Source organism: Calonectris borealis, chromosome 4, assembly GCF_964195595.1.
Source record: "Calonectris borealis chromosome 4, bCalBor7.hap1.2, whole genome shotgun sequence".
NCBI lineage: Eukaryota > Metazoa > Chordata > Aves > Procellariiformes > Procellariidae > Calonectris > Calonectris borealis.
Window position 1 is genome coordinate 47,170,651 of NC_134315.1, and position 23,261 is coordinate 47,193,911.

At 42.0% G+C, this 23,261-nt stretch overlaps 1 protein-coding gene across 6 annotated transcripts in view; it reads right to left on the reverse strand.

Annotated features, from left to right (window-relative positions):
* RAPGEF2 (Rap guanine nucleotide exchange factor 2) overlaps positions 1 to 12,538 on the reverse strand; it is a 186,803-nt gene extending 174,265 nt beyond the window's left edge. For 4 of the 6 annotated variants that reach the window (XM_075149407.1, XM_075149411.1, XM_075149408.1 and 1 more), the window contains exon 1: positions 12,085 to 12,449. In XM_075149407.1, the coding sequence (XP_075005508.1) occupies positions 12,085 to 12,153 (69 nt within the window). In that variant the 5' untranslated portion in view covers positions 12,154 to 12,449. Of the gene's footprint in view, positions 1 to 12,084 lie in introns of all 6 variants that reach the window. The other 2 variants (XM_075149409.1, XM_075149406.1) reach the window with 1 other exon arrangement.
* Positions 12,539 to 23,261: the final 10,723 nt, after the last annotated feature.

The following is a 23,261-nucleotide window of genomic DNA, read 5'->3' on the forward strand; positions in this document are numbered from 1 at the left end:
TATTTCCTACCAGAACAAAGATTACCCTGGAACAACCAGGGTAGGTATTAATTCATTACGTGTAGTTTAAAAAAGTCATCTTGGGAGCAGCGTTTCAGCAGCTATCTAACAGCAGAGGTGACAGGCCAATATTTGGCTGACAAATTGTGACAAGCACACTCTAAAAATAAACAGCAACGATTGAGGCAGTAAACATCATGAAGCTACAACCAAGGTGGTTTTTTTTTTTTAATGGAAACCTCACGCAATAAACCAAGATGCCTTGTGAAGTTACCCACAGCCAACAGAAGTAATACTTCACCTAAAAGCTATTTATAAAGGCCAGGGTAACCATTAGAGCACCTGTTTCAAACAAACCTCCTTTGTTCAAAAGAAATGTAAGGTAACTCGTATGCTGGAATGTGGGCCAATGTCAACAGCAAATCCAACTGGATTTATGTAGGTTGTGTCACTATAAACGGTGTTACTTTCGTCATGGCTAAATGTTCGTTTACTATCAAGCTAAGATGGACTGTAAGAAAGTGCCATTATTTTCTCTTTACTTTTAAATTCACGTAGAATATTCATTTACATAAGGACATTAGACCTTAAACAGCAATGCTAGTTTATCGACCCAATAAAGTTAGAAATTTGACATATGCCAATTCCGATGAGGACATACTGAGGGTATTTGTACTTTTTGTTTTAAAAGTGGACAGTAACTTGTATAATGTACACTGTATTGCAATTTGTAAGTAAAGAGGAGTTTACTTACCACTCAGAAATTAATATATGTGAATGAACGCATTAGCCAAAACCATTCTGCTGTTTCTTTCTAAGTGCTCTCCTAATAAGAAAATTATCTGAAGTGATGACTTCAAGGCACAAAATTAAAAAACCACCACCAGGAGAGGTTTAGAAAGGGAGAAACTACAAGACATCAAATTAATAAGACAGAGGTTAAACCATTGTACAGGGCTAGGTACAAAGAACAAGTAAGAGAAGGGAGAAATTAAAAAAAGATTAATAATTCACCTGGGAATTCAGAAACACAGCATCTTCTCACACAGATCAAAAAGAAGTATTCTACCACAAATATCAAGTTTCTTTGCTCCAGGTCCTCAGAACCGCTTTACAAAGCTAACAAGGCCTTTATACACCACCATGTCACGTACACAATCATATTTTCCAGCAACATCTAGCAGTCCAGAAATTTTTCAACTAAAGCGATATCCCTCTAAAAGTTACCTTAAATAAGAGAGTCATACAAGCTTCTGAAAGAGGATTTAGGAGTAGTGGAGACCAGCTATTCATCAATACTCAGTCTGGTAAAATAAGAGCTAGTAGCACTAAAATAGATGGCTATCTAAAATACAGCAAAGATGGAATACACTCCTCCACCTCGGCAACCATCTACAACAACAACTACCATCCTTCCCTGGGCATTGTTACCTCACATCATTCTTAATAGCCGAGCTGGAACTGTGTTGCCATCTGATAGTCGTTCAGTGGCCTACGACCAAGGAGTTGGCATTTTTGAACTAAATCATCACGAATTAAAACAAGGCATTGGCGCTAGCGAGCAGCTTTCAGCAGTAACAGAGAAGCCGTGACAAGGATGGAAACTCAATTACCCTCATCCCAGCAAGCGCCTGTGGCTGGTCAGCATGTAGCTGGCGGAGCCACTTGTGTTTCCATACCTACGGTGCACGTGAAACACTTCAGCCTTCAGCTCAGACCACTGCGTGCCGTTCACACAGGGGTCTGATTTTTTTGAGCTTTTTGAAACAAATACATTATAGACCCCCAACGAATTTGATGTACCATTAGAAATGTGTACAATAGATCGACAGAGAACACAAAATGCAACTCAGTCTGAGACCCTCACAACTACCTTTCCGTAACGCAGAGTGAAAACTGCCTCAACTGGGAGTGTTTACCGTCTGCTCGCTACCTCCTTAGCAGGGAATATATTCAATAAACTACTTAGCTCCTGCACAAATAAAGAAGAGTTTAGAGAGAGAGACCACCCGACCAGCACTCATCATTAACCAGTGCAAAATCTTATTTCTCGTTTCTTACTCAGATAGAGCATCATCCATTAACTATACCCCCATTTACTGTTTTTCTTAAGATACATTTCTTACTTGTTCCTTTGAGACTACAGCCAGAAAGGAACCTATACAATCAAACTGTACTTCTCCATGTTCTCAACATGTATTTCATCCACGAGCTAAATTAATATTTTACAAAGGAACAGTACTAATGTAATTTCAATCGATGGGCCACTTATTGCTTTCACTGGAGAAGCTGCCAGTCGCTAACCTCCTTCAACGCGAAGTCACAACGGGCGTCAAGATCGACTACATCACCTCGGCTTTCAGCATCTTGTTATGACTTTAGTAACTGGGATAAAAAGCCCAACCACACAAAACATCTTTGCCACGCATTCTGCTTCAGCATTTTTCTTCCAGTTTTTGAATCTTTTTGGAGACTCTCGTTCCTCCAGGGTCAAGGAGCGATTCCACAGGCAGAGCTCCCCAGCAGGACCGTCAGCGTGGGCACAGTCAGCTCCCTTCCTCTCGCTTTTTAATAGCAATGTTTTCTAATCCGCTGTCACAGAAGCCAGCAATACTTTAACGATATCATCTTGTCTGCTGTGGGGCCTGCTCTTCCTCAATGATACAACTTAATACACTTTAACTACATTTTCATTTTGCAGTTGCTAACTTACGAAGTTCAAAGCTATTTCAACACTAAGTACCATCATACATAAACATCATAAAATGCCGTGACTTCAAAATATTGATGCAGCTATTTAAACAAAAGTGCGCCTTTTTTATTACTATAGCCATGCCACCTTCAAAAACCAAACAAGCTACAGCACATGGGGAAAAGTAAGTGGTCGGTCGGGCATCGGGTCTGCTTCAGCAGCACCAGCTGGCCCCGCTGCGCAGGTGAGGGGGGACACTTCCCACACCCACAGCAACACTGACAACCCACACAAAAGAAGTCTGTAATATTGCACAGCCACGTCTCTCTCTCCCAGTTCAAAATGCATCTAAATATTTACTAGTGCGTACGTTGTGTATTCTGACATGTCTTTTGACAAATAGTGCAAATCCACGCAACCATTCAAATGAGTGCTGGCTACTCACACAATTGCAATGTACTACCAATTTCAGCAAAATTACATGTTTTGAGAAAATGTTCTGTGCAGGTGAGGGAACGGTTTCCCAACAAGATTAAGCACTTATCTCAAAGTCAAAACAAAAACATTACAGGGTACCTATTTTAGGTATGTCCCAATAGATTTCAGATACCAAATGGAGAAGTGTCTCAACTTGTATACCAAGAAAATTAAGTTTCACTTCATATCTTTGTTTCCTCCCCACCCCCCCCAGGGAAGAGAGCCCACCAGCATCCATTTTTCAGCTAGCATACAACAAAGCAATGTAAATACAGACAAGACTCAATATTAGCAATACAAAAATGTATCAGGCCTTAGCATCTCTTATCCATCCAATTCAGTGCATGTAAAGGTAGTGTTACTACCCAGGTGTCTTACCATTGCTATATTTTAATGGAGAAAAACCTTAGAGCTGGAGACTTATTACAGAAGTTTCCTTTGATGTTAATCCTCAGAACAAACAAAAATGGAAGACTTCTATCTCAAGAAGAGTCTTGCACATATGCCTCATAAGTAGGCATATGTGGAAATGCATCAAGAATAAATAATCTCATAATATTCTATCCAGTTTAATTTTTTTTTTATACTTCAAGACAGTGTTTGAAAATGAAGCACCATATACTCTCTGGGAGAGGTTAAGCTATTTGAGAGGCTCCTACATACAACCATAAGCATTTATTCTCAATCTTGTAGCTCAAGTCTTCACACCTTCAGCTGCACCAACAGTGACATTTGAACCGTAATCTAAACCAGATTGAGTCACTTAGATTTTACAAAGAAAAAACCCTCACACACCACCTCTCAAAAATAAGTCACTTTTCTTTTGTTTAGCTAACAAGATTGTATCACTTATCCTGTTTATATTGTAGCCTTACAAACACTTGGATCTGCACAAACGAGGCAGCAGAGAACATCAGCATGGGAAACAAAGCTCTTAAACAAGCTTTGCTGCTAGAAAAATATGATGTACCACGAAAGAGTTAGCCTTTGGTTTCAGCAAGTCAAATCTCAAGCAGAAGCTTCTTCCAACTGTATTGGTGGTACAGCCTTGTTTTCCCGTCAACTGCTTACAAACCACATTTGCGGAACATCCTATCTCACCCCTCTAAGTTTTGCTTTATTTTTTGCTTAACAGGACAAGAAGTTTGAATGACTAATTTCAAATGGAAAAAGACTGTACCAATATTTTTTCCCCCAACTACAGAAAAAGTAAAACAAAGATGGAAGACAAGAGTATCCTTAAAAATACAGAACTGAAAAAAAAAACACCCACCCTCAAAAATTTTAAAGCATCATCCCATGGGGAACAGGATCCATCTTCTCCTTTCAAAACCAGAAATAACTATTAAATAAATGTTTTTATTTATTAAGCCAAGTTTATTTTAACTTTAAGACATACAAAAGCTAGCGAATAGAAACAAACAGCCTGGTAAAGACAGTCAACAGCAGGCATGCTCGACCAACATGTCTTCCATGAAACTTAATACCCTTTCCCAGGTAATTTACACTGATACCAGATGCATTTTCATGGTGTTGCTTGTGTTTACCAGAATACATACAAATAAGAGAAAAATGGGGAAATCTTGCTACCCATAGAAATATTAATACCAGAAAATTCTTTCAATTTTTATCAGTGCTAAAAGTAAACTCGTGCTTTTTTTTTTTTTTCCTAAGAACATTTAAATATTTTAACCTTATCTTATTCCTTCAGTGTTTTGATTGGGTAATGATATACAAGCTGCTCGTTATTGTTGGCCAGAATTCTTTAGAACTGCTGAAAATCAACTATTAAATCACTTTTATTCAGGTCAGACAAGACAGAGATACACAAAGAAATACATCTACAGATATAGGGGCATAACACAGAGATACCCAGAGAGAACAAATAGCTATTTTTAACTCCAAAACAAAGCTGTGAGAAAAGCACTGCAGTAGGGCTTCTCCCTCTCCCTTTTCAAGAAAAGAGGTCAACTTCACCAACTTCAGAAAAAGGGAAGCGGAGCACCACTTCCATTTCGAGACTTATTCAAATACATCCCTTCACACAAAATATATCCAGCAAATTAAATCTGCAACACTGGCTGCAGCAACCAAGGCGCGCGGGCTCAGCTGCCCTTCACAAAGCATCTTTGTAGAGCTATCTTTCTGCCAGCGCTCCTTTTGAATTCCCAAACAATACCTTGCAAAAATTAGATCTCCTACTGTGGGAAAGTTCCCAAAACACAAGCCAAAATATATTTTCTCATGAGGATACAAAAAACCCTCAATGAGGAAGTCAAAGTTCTTACAATGACTGTTCAGTATACATATGGTTATTCCTGAAACATGCTAACTGATTAAGTAGCAGCATTCTGATTTAGGGAAAAAAGCTATCAAGATCAGATCAGTAATTCATCAGAACAAATTAGTAGCTACCACTTAATAAGCATACAGACTTTTAAAGACTTTTAAGCATACAGATTTTTAAAAGTAATGGAATTCAAGAAACAATAACTGTTTTCACAAAACCTTAGCTAACTTCTATTGTAACAAGCATAAAATAAATGAAGCATCTTCAGAGATCACATTTAAATCTTCTTTTTTTCCAGGTACAAAGTGTTTTCCATGAATAAGCTCATAACCCACGGAACATTATCTTCCTACTGAGGAAAAACATGATTTTGGGAAAATGCTTGTGCGCCATTTACTTTTGCTGACCTACACTTTTACACCCAAGACAAGAATGAACTATCTTTTTTGTCTCAGAAGTTCAACAGATGATTTTGCTTATTACTAGCTTTAGCAGAAGGGCAAGCCTAGCCACAGCAATCGCTATTGCCTTGCGATAACCCTCTGCTACCGTAGCCTCCCCAGCAGCACCGCTGGCTACCCCTGGCTCACCGCAGGGGTGAGCGAGGACGGGTGGGACAGTGCTGTCCCTTTGGCACCACTGAGGGCACAGACACGCGCTCTTACACTTGAACAGCACTTTAAGAGGCAAGTAGACAAAAAAAGCTTGGGCTGAGTAGAAGGTCCCTGGGCTTCAGGCCCAGCGCTGCTCACTTCAGTAACTTTCCTAGGCAAGATTGCCACGGAAAGGCAAGGCAGCATCGTTGCGCTGCCAGCTTTTAAGTGCAGGAGAATATGTCCACAAGGCTGTCAAAAACATGCTCGCAGCTCACAGGAACATACCCAGCCTGAAGCCAGTGCAAACACTTCTGCAGCCACAGCAGGGCAGAAATCAAAAGCAAACTCTACCAAACAGATAATTAATCAAGCAGGAAATTACACAATGCTTATCGATGCTACAGTTAAACCCTCACTTTCCAAGTTACCTAGTTTCAAATTGGCTCAGATATGTACAGCTAACCAAGCTGCAATCTTCTGATGTAATGAGAAAGCAGACAAGTGTTTAGGACAAGCCTTCAAATCAGCTATTTCTGCTCTATGGTGAAGGCTTCCTGATGACACCGAGGTCCTTGCAAGCGTTGGCGAAACTCCAATCACTACTGGATACAGAAATTCACAAATGCAGAAAGCACCAGCCCTGTGACAGGGGAGAACTACTGCAAAAGAAATTAAAAATTCAAAGTTCTCGCCGTTCTCAAAGCTCTTAGAAAAGATATGAACGGCTATGGGAAAATGCACCCTCCCTCAGAAAGACTGGGAAATAAACATATTTTCTTTCAAAACAAACATATACTGAGCAGCCTGTTGCAGTACGTGCCCTTAGTTTTGGGAAGGACATGAAAATTGATGGTGGAAGTTCAGAATCAGACATTCCAGGGCTGCTTCGACAGACTGAGATTAGAGAGGTCGCAAGAAGACTTGAGCTACGCAAGGGTTTTTGGTTTTAGTTATCAGCCACAAAAAGATGTTTTCATACTATTAAGTTTGTTGGGCATGAAATTATGCTGCATAGTAATACTAGCTTGAGAGAAAAAAAATCAAGAGCAAAAAAAATGTATACTTACTTCAAAAATACATTCTCTAATATTATTTCTGTACTAAAGAAATATATTACTTGCTTTGTCAGGTAAAGGTCTCACTTTTTCCAAATAGTTACTTTGGTTTTTTATCCTCCCAGTTAAGTGCTGAAACACAGCAAGAAACACCTCTATGGCCAAAGGTCTATATATACACATCTATTATAACTTCTTCTGTTTTATCTGTGTCCATCTCCCCTACTTACAGCCCAAGAGACACCGAAAGAGACCACTTAACTTACAGTTCATCAGACACATTCTGTGGCTGTTAACTATTTTGAACAAGTTCCCGTAACCCTGCAGCATCAGGAGGGCTTTTTTTTTTGCTCAGACCAACTACCCTTACAGCTGACTTCATGATGGCAACTTTACTTCAAGCCAACTGCCAAGCAAGAGGAAAGCGCATGGACCAAGAACTTGCAACAGCGTTTCTTCATTTAGCTGCGTTGCTAACCGCGCTCACAATGTTAACATAAAACGTAGCAGGCTCGTGCCCACGCTTCAGAATTAGTTACTGTAGACAGCAGAAAGCCTGAACACTACCATGGGAAGTGCCGTTAGCAATCTCATTTTGTTGGCCAAATGGGCTCCCCCCCAAAAAAAACAGAACGCCAAACCCTGCAAACTAAAGCTACTCCTGAATACCCACATTACAAAGCCCTGAGATGTGTGATGGCAAGACTGTTATAACGATGTAATACAGCCAAATATCAGGCATCAACTGTCACAGTCCTACACTTTTCAGGGCCACCGACAACCAGCAGGAGAATTTAGCAACAGAACCAGTTCTCAGCATTATACTGCTGTTAGCAGCACCGTAACAGGGGTTATCTTCCTCTTTAAATACTAGCATCAAAAAGATGATACCATGGTAGCATGTCAACAGTAAAAAAAACCTGAAACCAAAACTCAAGCTCCAAAATAGTTGTTTTCCAAACAAAAGAAATCCCAAATAAGCTCTTTTGAAAATGATAATTTTAGTCTTCTGGTGTATTTGATATACATACACACAATAAGCCTGAATTTAAAGACTAAGTATAATCCTTTATGCTAGACTCACGCATAAAAACACTTATTTTCTATGAACCCACGAAACTAGACCGCCTCGTATTTATTTGCTAAGAGATCACTACAGCAAGAAGGAAGTGTTCATTTCTGGCTTATCTGACGATTGCACACAATCGTGCTATCAGTGGTCACAAGTATAAAAATAACACAACTGGAGAACAAGCTGAAAGTTTATTTGGAAAAAGCATAGGTACATCCTATAATTAAACCATTGTTCCTCTCGAGTGCTCAAGAAGGGAGTATCTGCTCAGCACTAGCATCCTGTTTAGATGTCTTCTGACATTAAATGACGCACTGGTATCAAACGAAGGCCTGCTGTACAGTTCTCCCCTTAAGATGTGGTCTGATGCTGTTACTTCTCTGCTATTCATTGCTACTGAACTGAATTGCCTCAATGTACCACGCCGGCAGTTTCCAGAAGAAAACCTTAGGCACCTAACATATATAAGGCATACATTAAAAAAAAAAATTTCTTCCTGCAGACGTCACTACATGGCATGAAAACAGTGAACTAGTATGTGGAGTTTCTGAGGTAACTAGTTATTCACATACCATGCCATGCAAATGAGTTGTTAGGATAAAGAAAGAGATTAGGGCTCAGTTTCTCTTGTTTGAAAACAAAAGCAGCCCTATTTTTTCAGATTAAGTTACGTCAGTATAAAACTGCACGCTTTCTAAGATGGCCTATGACGCCAACAAGAATTTGTTTTGAAAAGATTTAAAGCTGTAACAGTTCATATAAGACAATGTTTGGAGGAAAAAAAAATAGATCGCTATTACTCACAGCTTAAGGGCATAAAACCATTTGTAATTTATGAACATTTAGAAGTTAGATTCCCCAAAGTAGTTAAATTAACTTCCTAGTTCACGTCTTCAAAGAGAAAATGAATAGTTTAATAAAGCAATTAAAGAGGAGAGCTCTGTTACACAAGAGGCATGTTAAAGTACAGGCCATGTACTTATTCTTTTTTTTATTTTTGAGCTTCTTTAGTCAATGGAGTGTTGGGTTGCAATTCACAAAATTCAGAAAAACTCTGTAAGCGAGGATACACCAAAGAGATACGAAGCTAAGAATTTTCCAAAGCAATTGCAGAATACACTGTATACCTCCCCCCCCCAAAAAAAAAAAAAAGTCAGGCCAGTCCAAAATTACTGAGAGACTTTTGCACTACAGAAGTTCACGCAAAGTTAAGTTTGCTTTCTCCAACAACGCGTATCAGACCTAGCAGTTCTCAAAGCTGTACATACAAATACGAGCTGGCTATCCTACTGTCACTGCTCTCCTCTGAGCCTGCAGTGAAGTCATTTTGCCAAATTTGCACCGTGACAATCCAGGGTGAATAGTAATGTCAAACGCATATTTACCTCCTCGTGATTTGGGAGAGGCTGAGCCCCAATGAGTTTGTTAAAGCAAGCAAGCAGCAAATATGCTACTAACGTACTTCTCTTGTTATTTCCTGTACTGACATGAATGTGATAAATACATTTTCTCTTTCCAACCCTCTCTCAACTTTAAAGATACCTCATGACTTCTCAAAGGCCAAAATTAAGTAACTATCTTTATGAGATAGCATAGCAAAGAAAGGAAAATACAAGTAAAGAGACAATAAAAAGTTACTTTAAGGGAGGAAGAAAAAACAAGCTCTTTGTATCTTTCTATATAAACTTTTCTTTCATTTTACTTAATGACTGAAAGATTATATGCATAAGCATATTTCTTTCAAATTCCAATACTGCTGTAAAATAAAACTGCATTTCCAGAATGGAGAACCAATATTAGAAAACCTTCTCAACACACACAATTCAACATGAGCCGTTCACAAAAATGCCAATCGAGTTTTCTGCTGCAAGCCCTGCTTTCCCCAGCAGCAACAGGAGGGCACGCCTGATCACCGGTTTCAAGTATTTCCAGTGCTAACAACACATTACGTTTCCCACAAATTTGGTCTTATTTGTGGATTATTTTGGCCAGTGTCAGCTTCGCGGATTTAAGGGTGGGTTTCTTTTCCTGTGGCGAGTGCCACAGCAGGCTTCCAGTCTGCTGATTCGGGAAGTTTTACAGCATTAACACAGCCCTGGTGTTCCTGATTTAGCTCTCTGCTCCATGCCCTTCACACAGGCTTTATCCCCACATTCAGGCCGATTTCTTCACTGCGTCATTTCTTACTTTCTGCCTTTTTTTTTTGTTACCCCTTCTAGAGAGCAGGGCCGACCGGCAAGGACAGGAGAAAGTTTAACAGTTCACACGGCACCATGTCTCGGGGGAAGTGTCGTCCCCCAAGCCCAGCCTGGTGGCCCCGCTACCTGACCAACTGGTTTCTGAGCATCTGCCGGTGTCACTCCTCCTGAACAACCCACCATCCTTCGATAACCATCTCCTGAGGTTGGACACCGCTGGCAGGCTCCCCTGGCTGGAATTTACACCTCTACCAAAGCGAGGGACCTCACTACGAGTTTGCAGAGAGTGTCCTCCCCAGGAGAGAGCACTCAGCCTCCTTCAGCTTTCACAACACACTGAAGGGCTGGGTCCAGCACTGAAGGCAAACAGACATTTGGAAAAGGTCAAACAAGGACATGGAAACAACTTTAGCACCACAAAAACACATTCCAGAAGCAGATTTGATTTTTCTTTTTTTTTTTTTTTTAAAAAAAAAAGGAAAAAAAAAGGAAGATTCACAAAAAAGACGCTCTAAATACGATGCCTATGCAGTCAGTATATTTTTCCATGGGAGTTTTTATTTTCTCACTCATATTCCATGAGCACGAGGATAAAAATAACATTACCACAATGACGTATCTATAGTAGGAGGAATGACTTATGGGTGCCGACCGAAAGTCAAGGTTTCCTCTTTGCCCCCAATTTGAAAATGTCACCAGCCAATCAGCCGCCTGCCAAAATAATCAGTAATACCAACTCTTCCCCAAAACCAGAACACAGGGACTGCTCAGAGAGCAGGGCAAGTCTTTAGAAAATAGGACAGATGGCATTACAAGTCCAAGCAAAGTAACTCCTTGTATCATTAGCTATTGAACCGCGGCTTGATGTGGGGATCAGTGTAAAGCTTATTAGTCTTTAGACAGTTGGCAGCAACAGCCACTGCAGCAACCATTTGGGAGCAGAAGGAACTCATTCAGTTTAGTTGTTTTTCAGGTCATGTTAAGTCAAAATGTTTCTATACATACTCCAGCCCCCAATTTAACCTCGCTTAGCCTCTCCAAGTGCAATTACGCTTACAAACAGCTCCAACTCGCGTACTCCTCCGACAAAGAGGGCTCCAGGAGCCCGGCGCAGGTATCTAAAAAATTCCTGCCTGGTGCCATTGTGTAAGGATTTCACCCTACTTTGGAGAGCAAGGACTTGCCAAGAATACCACTGACCTCAGCCCCAACATTATGAAACAGCGCTGCCTACCCCGGCCAGCTATGTAAAAGTAGGGATTGAATTCAAATCCAGAGCCACGGCGTACTGCGGGACGATAACAAAACAAAACCAAACCCCCCAAAATTACACTCTAACTGCATTTTCCTTTTTACCGGAAGCAACCTTCAAAATAAACTCAGCTGGCGTCTTTCCCTCCCCCCCAAATTAGGGAGTAGGAGGAAAGTTGTTCGCGTTAGCGCATTTCTTCTCCCCTTCCCGTGAGCTTGCCGCCCGGGAATTCAGCGCTGCGGGGTGTGGGGGGGAGTTCGGGGGGGGTGAAACCCGCGCTGAGCCGCTCCGCTCCCCCGGCAGCGGGGCCGCGGGGCTCCCGGCTCCCCCCCGGCCGGGGGTGCGCGGGCCGGGCGCGCTGGCGGAGGCCGCCCGCCGAGCGCAGAGGGCAGCGGGGCGGCCCCCCCCGCGGCGGGAGGGTGTCGCGGGGTGCGGGGGAAGGGGCCGCCTACCTGGGGGCTCCTCTCCGCCGGGTTCTTCATCACCGCCTGGCGGAAGCTGTTATCCACGTAGGACGCCATCGCGCCCCTCCTGCCTCCCGCCCGCCCGGGGAGGGGATGAGGGAGGGAGGGAGGGCCGGCCGGCCGCGGCCTGGCGCTGCGGGCTGCGCGGCCGGAGCGCTGGGCGAGGAGATGGGAGGCGGCGCGGCGCGGAGGCACCGCGGGCTCAGCAGCGCCGCCGCCCGGAGCAGGAGGCGGCGGCGGCCGAGCCCCGCCGGTAGCGGCGGCGACAACGGCTCGGCGCTCCCTCTCTAACCGGCTCTACGCCTCCCGCCGGCCCGCTCCGCCGCATCCCCCCGGGCACCGCCGTAGCCGTCTCCTCCTCCTCCTCTTCCTCCTCCCATCCGGGCTGATGGGGGGCTCCGCGCCCGCCTCGGCGACGGGGAAGTTGCTGGCTCGGGGAGGCGGAGCGGCGGGGGGGCGGGTCGGGGCGGGACGGTGGAGGGAGGGGGGGGCGGGTCGCTGGGGGCCGCGGCCAGCGGGGGCACGCCGCCGGCCGCGGCCCCCAACGATCCGCCCCCCGCCCCCCTGCCCCCGGCAGCCTTAGCATCCTTCCCCCCCTCCAAACCGCCCTGGGAAGCCATCCCTGTCGCTTCGGTGAGCACCCTATGGATATCGGTGATGGGCAAGCTGGACATGGGGGGAAAAAAAAAAAAAAAAAAGAAAAAAACCGACTTGAGCTGCTGGATCTGGTGACTCCCTGCTTTGGGGAGGCCACCTGTTGTCACTCTTCTCAAGAGTAATCCGTATCAGCCGGCTGTCCCCTCTGTCATTGCTATATGGGATAAAAACGAGGAAGGGAAGGGTGTGAAATCTTTCATTTAACACTTTTCTGGGGGTTATCGACCGGCTTCTTCTTCTCACGTGAACTTAAGTTTTTAAAGAATAAAGGTCATGCAACATGGCTGATTTTCTTTGTTTAGCACGACACCGAGCATGTCTCAACAGCAGCTTGACAAATATGAATCATGGAAGTATTATTAATGTGCCATTAACGGCAGTGTAATACTATTAATGTATTTGCTTTTACAAGCGATGTGTACCCTTTGCTGATATGGATCACGCAATGTAAATAATGTCAACATTAAGAAATCTGTTTCATTTCCAATCACTAGCAGGGGTTTACATGTTTTAATCACAACTAAGGTAGTGTAATTTTTATTCGTATTTTTATTTGCTTTTTTTATTTGCACAAATTCACAGGGATAACCATTTTTTTTCTTACACAACATACACTGCCGGTCTCAGGAGACAAAATCTTACGCTTTTAGACATACATGGCTCTCAACAGGCTGTGTCTTCAGACAGTGATCTACTAAACCTACTGAATTTCTACATATCGTTCATTAACAAAAATAACTCTTTAGGCTAATCCTGCTCATATGTGTCAGCAAAATATTTTTGCAGCTAATACTGATAATTCTGGACAGACCATGGGAAAAGACTAGGGAGGGCTCCACATCGCGACTACATCTTGCTGGTCAGTGCTTATTAGTAGTACTTATGGGTTTTTTTTTTTTTTTTTTAATTAACAGATTGAAAATGTAATGTCCTTTGCCCTAAAAAATAACAGTTTTAAATATGCCTTGCATTCATCATCCAGAGAGTATCATTTCTTCAAATTAATCGAGCCTGCAGCTATAGAAAGTGCCAGCTTTTCTGAAGCTCAGCTTACCAACCCCGAGTGCTAAGATTCCTATTTTTTTGTGGGGCATATGTATAGGGCGAGTGCCGCAGGAATGCGAGGAATGCTCTCCTGGGCTCCGCTCCTCAATCACTTCAGGGCACCCATTCCCTCCTGCTACAAGACTAGCTTGCCTGACATCTTCATATCTGTACATCAAAACAGAGCTACCCACTCTATTTTAATAAGCAATTATCTTTCATTTCAGACTTATTAGCTGTAACAGCATCAAGTGAAGTGTTTTGCTCTGATTAATTTTTGTTGTGTTATCCGGTAACACAATACCTATGATTCACAACAACATTTAACTTCAGTCGATGGGATTTTGGGGGCTCCAATTGTACTCTGATCAAACAAATCTCGTGTAACAAATCTCGATGGTTATAGATGTATGTCAAAGGCCTATCACAGGCCACATGAATTGTTAATAATGGGAATGAATGAAAGCCAGAGAATTAGGTACAAATACACTCAACAATTTCTTAATAATATTTCAGGATGTGTTGCACTTACACCTTTTTTAGTGTCTGTAAGCAAGATATTTGTATAACGCAGACGCTTCTGATTGATTGTTTATATTCTCCATAGTGGATACCAGTCTGTCCTTTATGCTGTTTTTTCCTGGCTGAAATTAGAATAGTTCTTACATCTGAATGGAAAAAAACAGCAAATAATCATCAAGATACAGAGTAAGGAAAATAATTATTAGCGAACATGTGGTTATCACTGGAAACCCCTATTTTTCATGCAAATATGCAACAAAATACAATTTACAGCTTCGAACGCTTTTGCAACTTTCACATTCTCTCAGCCTCACTGTCTTTCCTGCTTTCTAACTTCAACAGTAGATCAGTATATTTTAGAATACACATACATACCAGAATCTACCATTCATTTGCATTTGCCTTTTGGTTATTCCTCAGTCTACATTATCCAGCCTGATTTACAATGGATTGGGGGGGGTGGGGGGGTGGTTGTTTGCACTGGTCACGTTATTACATTACAAAGGTTTCCTACCCCATATTACACTAGGAAACCAAGAGTTAACCATGTACATCACATGCAGTACACACAGTATTGATATTTCAGCAATATGAAAAGGCTGCAACTCAAAATATGACAGCTCAGCATAATATCCTTTTGGATAGCTATAACTAAGCACTATGTTAAAGTATTTTAGAAAAGTATTTTGCCTTAGAAATACAGAGCTGCTGCCTTCCTGAATATCTCCATTTCTTTTAAGGGATAAATTGAAATGGTCAGGTCAAACAGTTACTAAAATGCCAAGGAAACAAATTCAGCATTTTTGTGAGATCTTTGTTCATTTGTTAACCCTCATTTTTAAAAAGATAATCTCACTTTCAAAGGCTTGCACTTGACTTAGCCACACAGCATTTAATTCATGGCATCAGTTATCAATCACCCACAGTTAAATGCTTGGTTTGCTCAAGAGAGGCCAGTCTGCCCCGGTAGGGAAACAGAACATTGCCTCTTTGGGGAGCTTAGTAAATTATATACAGTCGGTATGGATATAAACCCATGGATGACCTTTTATCCCCTTTCTTTGGATAAACACTCGTTTTCTATCTTCTGGAGGCGGCATGGCAGCTGAAGCAGAGCGGCCGAGCTCCAGCCCTCAGAACTGCCCGTCTCCTTCCCAGCTCTCTCCTGGCACCTTCTCAGCAACCATAAAAAGTTACTTTCATAACCATTCGTGGAGGTGGACAGTAAAGGGGAACGGAGGTGTCAGCCTGGCGAACCACTCCGTAGCTGACCTTGAGAGCTGTAGCCATCCCCAAGGGGCTGGGCAGAAGCCAATTTTGTTGGATTTTAAGTCACAGATGAATGATGTCAGGTACAAGGAAGGCCACTACCAAGGGGAAACTATCTCCTTTGAACAAGATTAGCCTCTATGCTCTGTCTTTTGGGATGGCGACGTTTTTCCAAGAATGCTATCTCTCATCATTTGGGATTTATACATGGGTGGGATTATTACCATTTGTAACTCCAGTTTTTATCATGATGAAGGGCATGTGGGGGTTTTTTTTGTTTGTTTGGGGGTTTTTGTTTGTTGGGTTTTTTGTTTGTTAGATTTTTTTACACAACACCCTCTAGTTACGTGGCTATTTGTCAACTATCATTCACTAGTGTACAGGCACAGCATGTAACCCTCACCCTGTGCCCCTGAATCAGAAGGATAGGACAGAAAGATATCAGTGAGTTAACACAATCCGTGCTAAAATAATTCTTGAATGTATACCGTTGGTTTATGGTCCTTTTGTATTTGTAAGGCAGTACAAAATTTAAAAGGTTATAAAAGAGAGCCTGGCCTGTAGCATAAAGCAAAATTTGTATTTTGTTTTTTCTTAAAAGGAGAAGGAGAAGAATTTGTGACTACTATAACGCATTTCATACATTTATTCAAAATTTGCAACTATTTACATAGCTACATTTGGGAATATTTATCATTCAACTTCTGCTGTAGCTGCAAATGTATGCAAACCGGCTTTAACTACTTAGTTTAATACTAGCAGTGGCAGGTCCAAGTATTTACATGGTCGTTTGAGAGGAAGTCACAGCCCACACAGTGTTCCCTTCGGCTGCGCTGGTACAGGTGCGCAGACAACAGGAAGGCTGGCTGAAATCCCTATTGCAGCAGCACCTAGGAGCCGTAGTAAGGGATGGTGGCCCCCGTGCTACATACTGTATGAACACTGAACAAACTAGCAGGAACTCTTGAAGGACAAACCTGTGTTTCTGAAGCTCAGGTGCGTCTACACAAGCTTCATTCGTGCTTGTGACCACGATAGAGGTGTGGCCCTTATCTCTCAGGAGTGGAAGTGATGATGGGAGATGATTGTGTCTCCTATCCTGGTACCTTCACTGGGAAAGGGGTGCTCAGGACCTCGCTTCAACATCATCTGCTTCAGCTTCTTCTGTGAACAGAGGCACAAAAGTATCGACTCAGCTTCTTAGGTAAAGTATTCTGAGACATAAGGAAAGCATTGCAAAGTGCTGTTACTAATAACATTAACAGCATTTTGAGGTTTTTTAAACAGAAAATTAACCACAGACATAGAAACAGCCAAATAGCATCTTTTGTCATTATCAGGACGTGTAGTGAAAGAGGGTGTTTCGGTGGGATGGCGCAAAGCACACAGCAGCAAGTCGGTGCTTCGGTGCTGGTGCACTCCGGGACAGGCTGCCAGCAAGGAGAGGTGCCCTGTGGTCATTCTTGAATTGTACCCGCTACACAGTGGCAAAGGTATCAGACAGACTAAAAACAGGGTCCTTTTAGATAGATGACACTTTCTGAATGGTATCTAGGTTAAAAAATGCACTCTACTCCTTTCCAAATAGTCATCCGCAATCTAATACAGGCAGAATATACATAAGAGCAATTTCAACTGTTGAAAGTATATTATAACACAGTTTTGTGAACTATATATTTGGTGTCACATGTATTTCAAATATTATATTTCAGTAAATAGCATCCCAAATAAGGAAAACAGATTTCATTCTTATTCACTGCCTTTGAAGTTTTCATTACTGGACAAGTTAAAGCCCAAACTTACATTTCGGTGTTTTGTTTTTAAACCAATATATTTCCTAAAAGAAAATACAAAGTAACTCTTTCTAAAATAACTGTAATTAAGTTGTTTAAAATAATCTTTTGACATTTCTACAACCCAAACATTATGTGATTGTGCTGAAGTATGAAAAGGGGAAATTGCCTGGAAGTCAATCTAGGCAGGATTACTATTTATTCAAAGCTGGCCAAGTCTTTAAAAGAATTTAACTCATACGTATTAATGGTAGATAGCCAGATGATCATTAATATCCAATGATACTGCTTTTCATAAAGCACTAGAAAATGATGAAGTTATTATCTAATAGATCATGCAGAATGATAAATAAAACATGTAAAGCTCTGCAAGGAAAATGAAACACATAGGAGGTAGGAATTTTATTCCTGCACAAAGATGTGAAATATTTATAAGAGAAAAATTTGTTGTTAACTTTATTATTACGACCTTTCACTCCAAATGTCCTATGTTCAGTATTAGGATTCTATACCGATTGCCTAATTTTCACTGTCTACCATCACAGAATCATAGAATCGTTTAGGTTGGAAAAGACCTTTAAGATCATCGAGTCCAACCATTAACCTAGCACTGCCAAGTCCACCACTAAACCACGTCCCTAAGCACCACATCTACACGTCTTTTAAATACTTCCAGGGATGGTGACTCAACCACTTCCCTGGGCAGCCTGTTCCAAGGCTTGACATCCCTTTCAGTGAAGAAATGTGTCCTAATATCCAATCTAAACCTCCCTTGGCGCAACTTGAGGCCATTTCCTCTCGTCCTATCACTTGTTACTTGGGAGAAGAGACCAACACCCACCTCGCTACAACCTCCTGTCAGGTAGTTGTAGAGCGCGATGAGGTCTCCCCTCAGCCTCCTCTTCTCCAGACTAAAGAGTCCCAGTTCCCTCAGCCGCTCCTCATAAGACTTGTGCTCCAGGCCCTTCACCAGCTTCGTTGCCCTTCTCTGGACACGCTCCAGCACCTCCATGTCCTTCTTGTAGGGAGGGGCCCAAAACTGAACACAGGATTCGAGGTGCGGCCTCACCAGTGCCGAGTACAGGGGCACGATCACCTCCCTGCTCCTGCTGGCCACACTATTTCTGATACAGGCCAGGATGCCGTTGGCCTTCTTGGCCACCTGGGCACACTGCCGGCTCATGTTCAGCCGGCTGTCAATCAGCACCCCCAGGTCCTTTTCCTCTGGGCAGCTTTCCAGCCACTCTTCCCCAAGCCTGTAGCGTTGCCTGGGGTTGTTGTGGCCGAAGTGCAGGACCCGGCACTTGGCCTTGTTGAACCTCATACAGTTGGCCTCAGCCCATCGATCCAGCCTGTTCAGGTCCCTCTGCAGAGCCTTCCTGCCCTCCACCAGATCAACACTCCCACCCAACTTGGTGTCATCTGCAAACTTACTGAGGGGGCACTCGATCCCCTCGTCCAGATCATGGATAAAGATATTAAACAGAACTGGCCCCAGTACTGAGCCCTGGGGAACACCGCTCGTGACCGGCCGCCAACTGGATTTAATTCTGTTCACCACAACTCTCTGGTCCCAGCCGAAACTTTTTTTAAAAAAAGTCAGCTTTATTATATATGATTGAAGTGTTTGGCTTCAGTCTGTACTAGCTGTTTCAAAAAATATGAATATATTTATAACTTTTGGCATTACCGCAGGGCATTATTCTACAAATTAAGTTTACAGCTGGTAGCATTTTTCCATAATGAATTATTGATTAATTATTCCAGATATTGCCTGTCCTCACTCAGCCACCAAGCACCGCTTTCTGCACTGCACTCAGCCCGTGCTAGAACTATTCCTTGGACTGAGTCCCCAAATGCCGCATTCCCGTCAGCTTTCAACTCTTTACTTTTGTCACCATCTTCCACAGAAATCATCCGCGCTCTTCCCTGCTCGCTTCAACGCGCTATATTCCATCACAAATATGTTCCAACATGATACTACCACGGCTTATTAGAAGAGCATTTGCATTTACATTGCTTCCTAACAACCTTTATAAATTATTCCATTGCTTTGAAATTAATAGTCATTGTGTATAATGTTTATGTGGTTCAGCCTTCTTCATCCTTCAGTCACTGTTTAGATCTGTTCAAAGCATATGGGGATGTGTGGGTGTGAACTTAAGTGAATGTTTCTGTGCTATGCATACATATCCTGGCAAAGCACATTCACACCTATATCATAATGTGACAAGTACTAGGTACCAATTTAAACAGATAGAATCAACTTTAAGTTCAGTAAATGCTAGAAAAGTTGATATTTTTTTTTTACTTACAAATCAGTGATACCACACTCCATCGATTTATTTTTCCAGGAAGAAAACCATCTAGTACCTGCAATAAAATGGCATTAAAATCTAATTTTACCTTATCCCAAGAAAGCATATTCTAGGTAGGTCAACATTGAGGTAAGCTACCAAGGTGATCTAAACTTATCATGGAGTTGTCCTGATCGTTCCTGACTATTTAATGACAGTATGCCTAATCCTGTGTGTGGAAAACTCCTCGCTGCATCCATAGTCCAAGAATACCCTTATCAGACAGATCATATAAAAAAAAATACTTCGTGTTCAAAACGTTGTTATGACCAAGTTTGTGTCCCACAGATATCACCAGCAATGTCAGCAGTGGAAATTAAGACTCTCTATTGCTTTCTGTTTGCAGGGAACTTAATACAAAGGGATCCCTATTTCCACTGGGACTTCCAGCTGCTTCTGTACAAATACGCAATGATAAATTCAAGTACTCAATTAAGTTGAAGCAAGAAATCCTTGACTAATGCAAAAATAGTGACATGAAGGAACTGACAAAAATAAGCAGCACTGCACAGGTAAGCAGTCACTAACTGTGGGGTAGAATGTATGGGGTAGAATACACAATGTATTCCTTGTGTTACCTGGATCTATATTTAAGACAGACAGCAATAAATTATCACTTTCCCTCAGTTTTTTGTGTTAATTTTGCTATTTGTTTCATTTATGAAGAAGGTACTTATAGTACTCTTTAAACATTCAGCAGCTAGCTGTGATAAACACTATCTTCCTACTCCTGTAACAACTGATTTGTGCTGAGAACATCCACCATTGCCTTGTTGTACCACTGCTGGAGAAACGTGGGAACCTGCTGCCTGGTTCACTTTTGATTTCCAGAACAAACTTAAAAAAAAAAAGAAATTTAAAAATTGCCTTTCTCATTGTTGCTGTGCTTAGCAGAGCAACTAGCATGGGGAAGTTGCCAGTGAAGACCTGTAGCTGACCCAGTGTATCTGGTAAATGTGTTTTCTAAGTCAGGAAGAGAAACTGAAATGTGGGAAGCAATTGAACAGAAAGAGGTAGTTGAGATTAGCATTTTGTGGGAAATCAAGTGACTCTTTGGAAGATGTACATTTTTGAAAAACACATGAACTCTTAAAGATTTTGCCACAGGGAAGCTCTTTGCTAGGAATTTCCCCTTTTTTGTGCTGTTAACAACTTAAAAGACTGCTGACATATGCTGGCATCTGACTGGCATGACAAGAGCCCTGTGCACTGACACAGTAAAACACACTCCTGTTATCCATATTTAATTTCTGTTTCTCTTCCTTCAGCTCGAGCTAGCTGGAATGCAGACAGCTCAATGTATTTAGTCCTTGGGATAAGGAAGTCTCAAAATACTCCAGAAATATCCTCCTGCAAATAAGCTGGAGGGTGGGGATTGGCATCCACATGCTTTTGTTCACGTGCAATTAGCATCCACGTGAGGAAGCAGATTCTTCAGCGGGAGAAGAGCTGGCTAGGGTGGATCATTTCTCCTGCTTCGGTGTATCTTCGCATTACAGTCCAGGTCCTCATCTGATTAAAATCCATGTATTTCAATGAGATCAACAAAATCCTGCTAGTTTAAAACAGCTAAGGACCCGCTCCTTGGCTCTGATCCCCGTTGGGGCTGCAGGGAGTTCTGCCAGTGTTGCGACAGAGGATGGATATGCCCCCTTTCTCCTCTAGCTAAAAAAATGACGCACTGTTTTAAACCCCCAGAAAGAGAGACCTCTCTAACGTACGCTCAGCCGTGCCCTTGGGAAGGGGTGCCCGACGAACAACAAAACAACCTTGCCCCTGTTTGCCCAATGGCGACACCTGTGTCTTGTTAGCGACGCACAAACTTTTAAAATGGTTCTTCTCCCAGGTGGAAGTGAGCTGTATGACTTCATTCCATTGATGTGAATAGCGAACAATTTTGCCTCAAGCCTTTGCATTACTGTTGCGTTCAGGTATGAAGTTAGATTCCTCTTGCCGTGGAGGAGAGGAGCTGAAGTACAAGAGAAAATTTCATCTTTAATTAATTTGTCTTCGTCCCTCGTGTTGAAAAATAATACCAATGCTCCAGAAGTTATGTATTTGCATGGCTATTTTGATATATTCAGATAGACTTTCTGAAGTTTTATTTGAAGAACCTGTAATTCTTAACCCATGCTCATCACTAATACACTTCTACGATGGGTCCTGCTCACCTTACATGTAAATCTCTGAGCTAGACAGTGGGTTGCTACTCCTGGGCAATGTAAATACAATTGATTAAAAACACACATCAGCACATCTTCAAAGTGCAAAGAGGGGCCTTTCAAGCAAATATATAACTTTTTTTTTGAAACCAGCAATAATAGTATGGTATTCAGTTGATTTGAACTTGGAGACCAACACGGAAGCTAGGGGTAGTATTTTTCCTACTGTGGTTAGATATTAAAAGATCTGTGCATATGGGAGTCAAGTTGCACTTCACTCTGTGGGAGCTTCATACCCGACACTTCCAAGGGTTGACTTGTGGGAAATAAGAAAGGGATTTGTAGGTGGATGGAGATGTGATGGTATTTGAAAAAAACTGGTCCACAGGTGGCCTGAACCCATTCTGCAGTGCTTGCAAATCTTTGTTTTTGTAAGTTTTAAAGAGGAATAAAAGTACTGAACATATCCAAAGCATTACATAGCTTTGAGATATTAACTTAAACACCTCATGGTGTTGCGATGAACATACATATGTTTTGTCATCAAAACCATGCAGGTACCTCAGAGCCCTGGTAGAGCATCTCTTTGCCCCACATATTTAAGGGTAAATCGTACAGTATCTTCAACCTCTACCAGGCATTTCCAACTCTTTTGAAGACAACTGAAAATGCTTAATTGGCCCAGATGTACTCACTTACACAATTATAAAGCAAAATAGGGTAGCTGACATTAAAGGCTGTGGATGTGGAATCCATAAAAATGTGATAACTTTTTCCAGCTGTAATTTCCCATAAAATAATTTTCATGAATTTATCTGCCCATCATTTCCCTGAGTTCTTCTGAAACACTGTATAGTGGTCAGAAAACCAAGAAAGAACTCACATTTCCCTTTTCTCCAGAGCAATTTCTGGGGCCAGATACCTTTCCCAGAGCAGCAAGAGGAAAATAAGATCCGAACATAGAACGATTCTGGAAAACAAGTAAGGATCCCTTTTGGGGGTTAAAAAAGCATGACTAGTTCATTCCCTTCCACTCCTTCACCCTATTGTATGCAGCATGAGAAGACAGTCCTCTCAGCTGCACCAGGGAGTTCAGTAACTAATTCTCAGCATCTTTCCTGAGATGCTGCAGAGTCCTTTTTTCACTGGACATAACTATGTGATTATTTACTCAGTGAAAAAAAAATCTTAAAGAAAACAAAGCTTAGTCAAAATAGGGAAGATGGAGCGGAATTAAAATAAATACTAGCTCTAAGCTATCTAGCTTTACTGTTCTCATGACTTGAGCTAGACAGGCTATTCTCAACCTATTTGCCCAGAAAGCATAAAGAAGGTGTATGTCTATAAAGCAAATCCTCGTG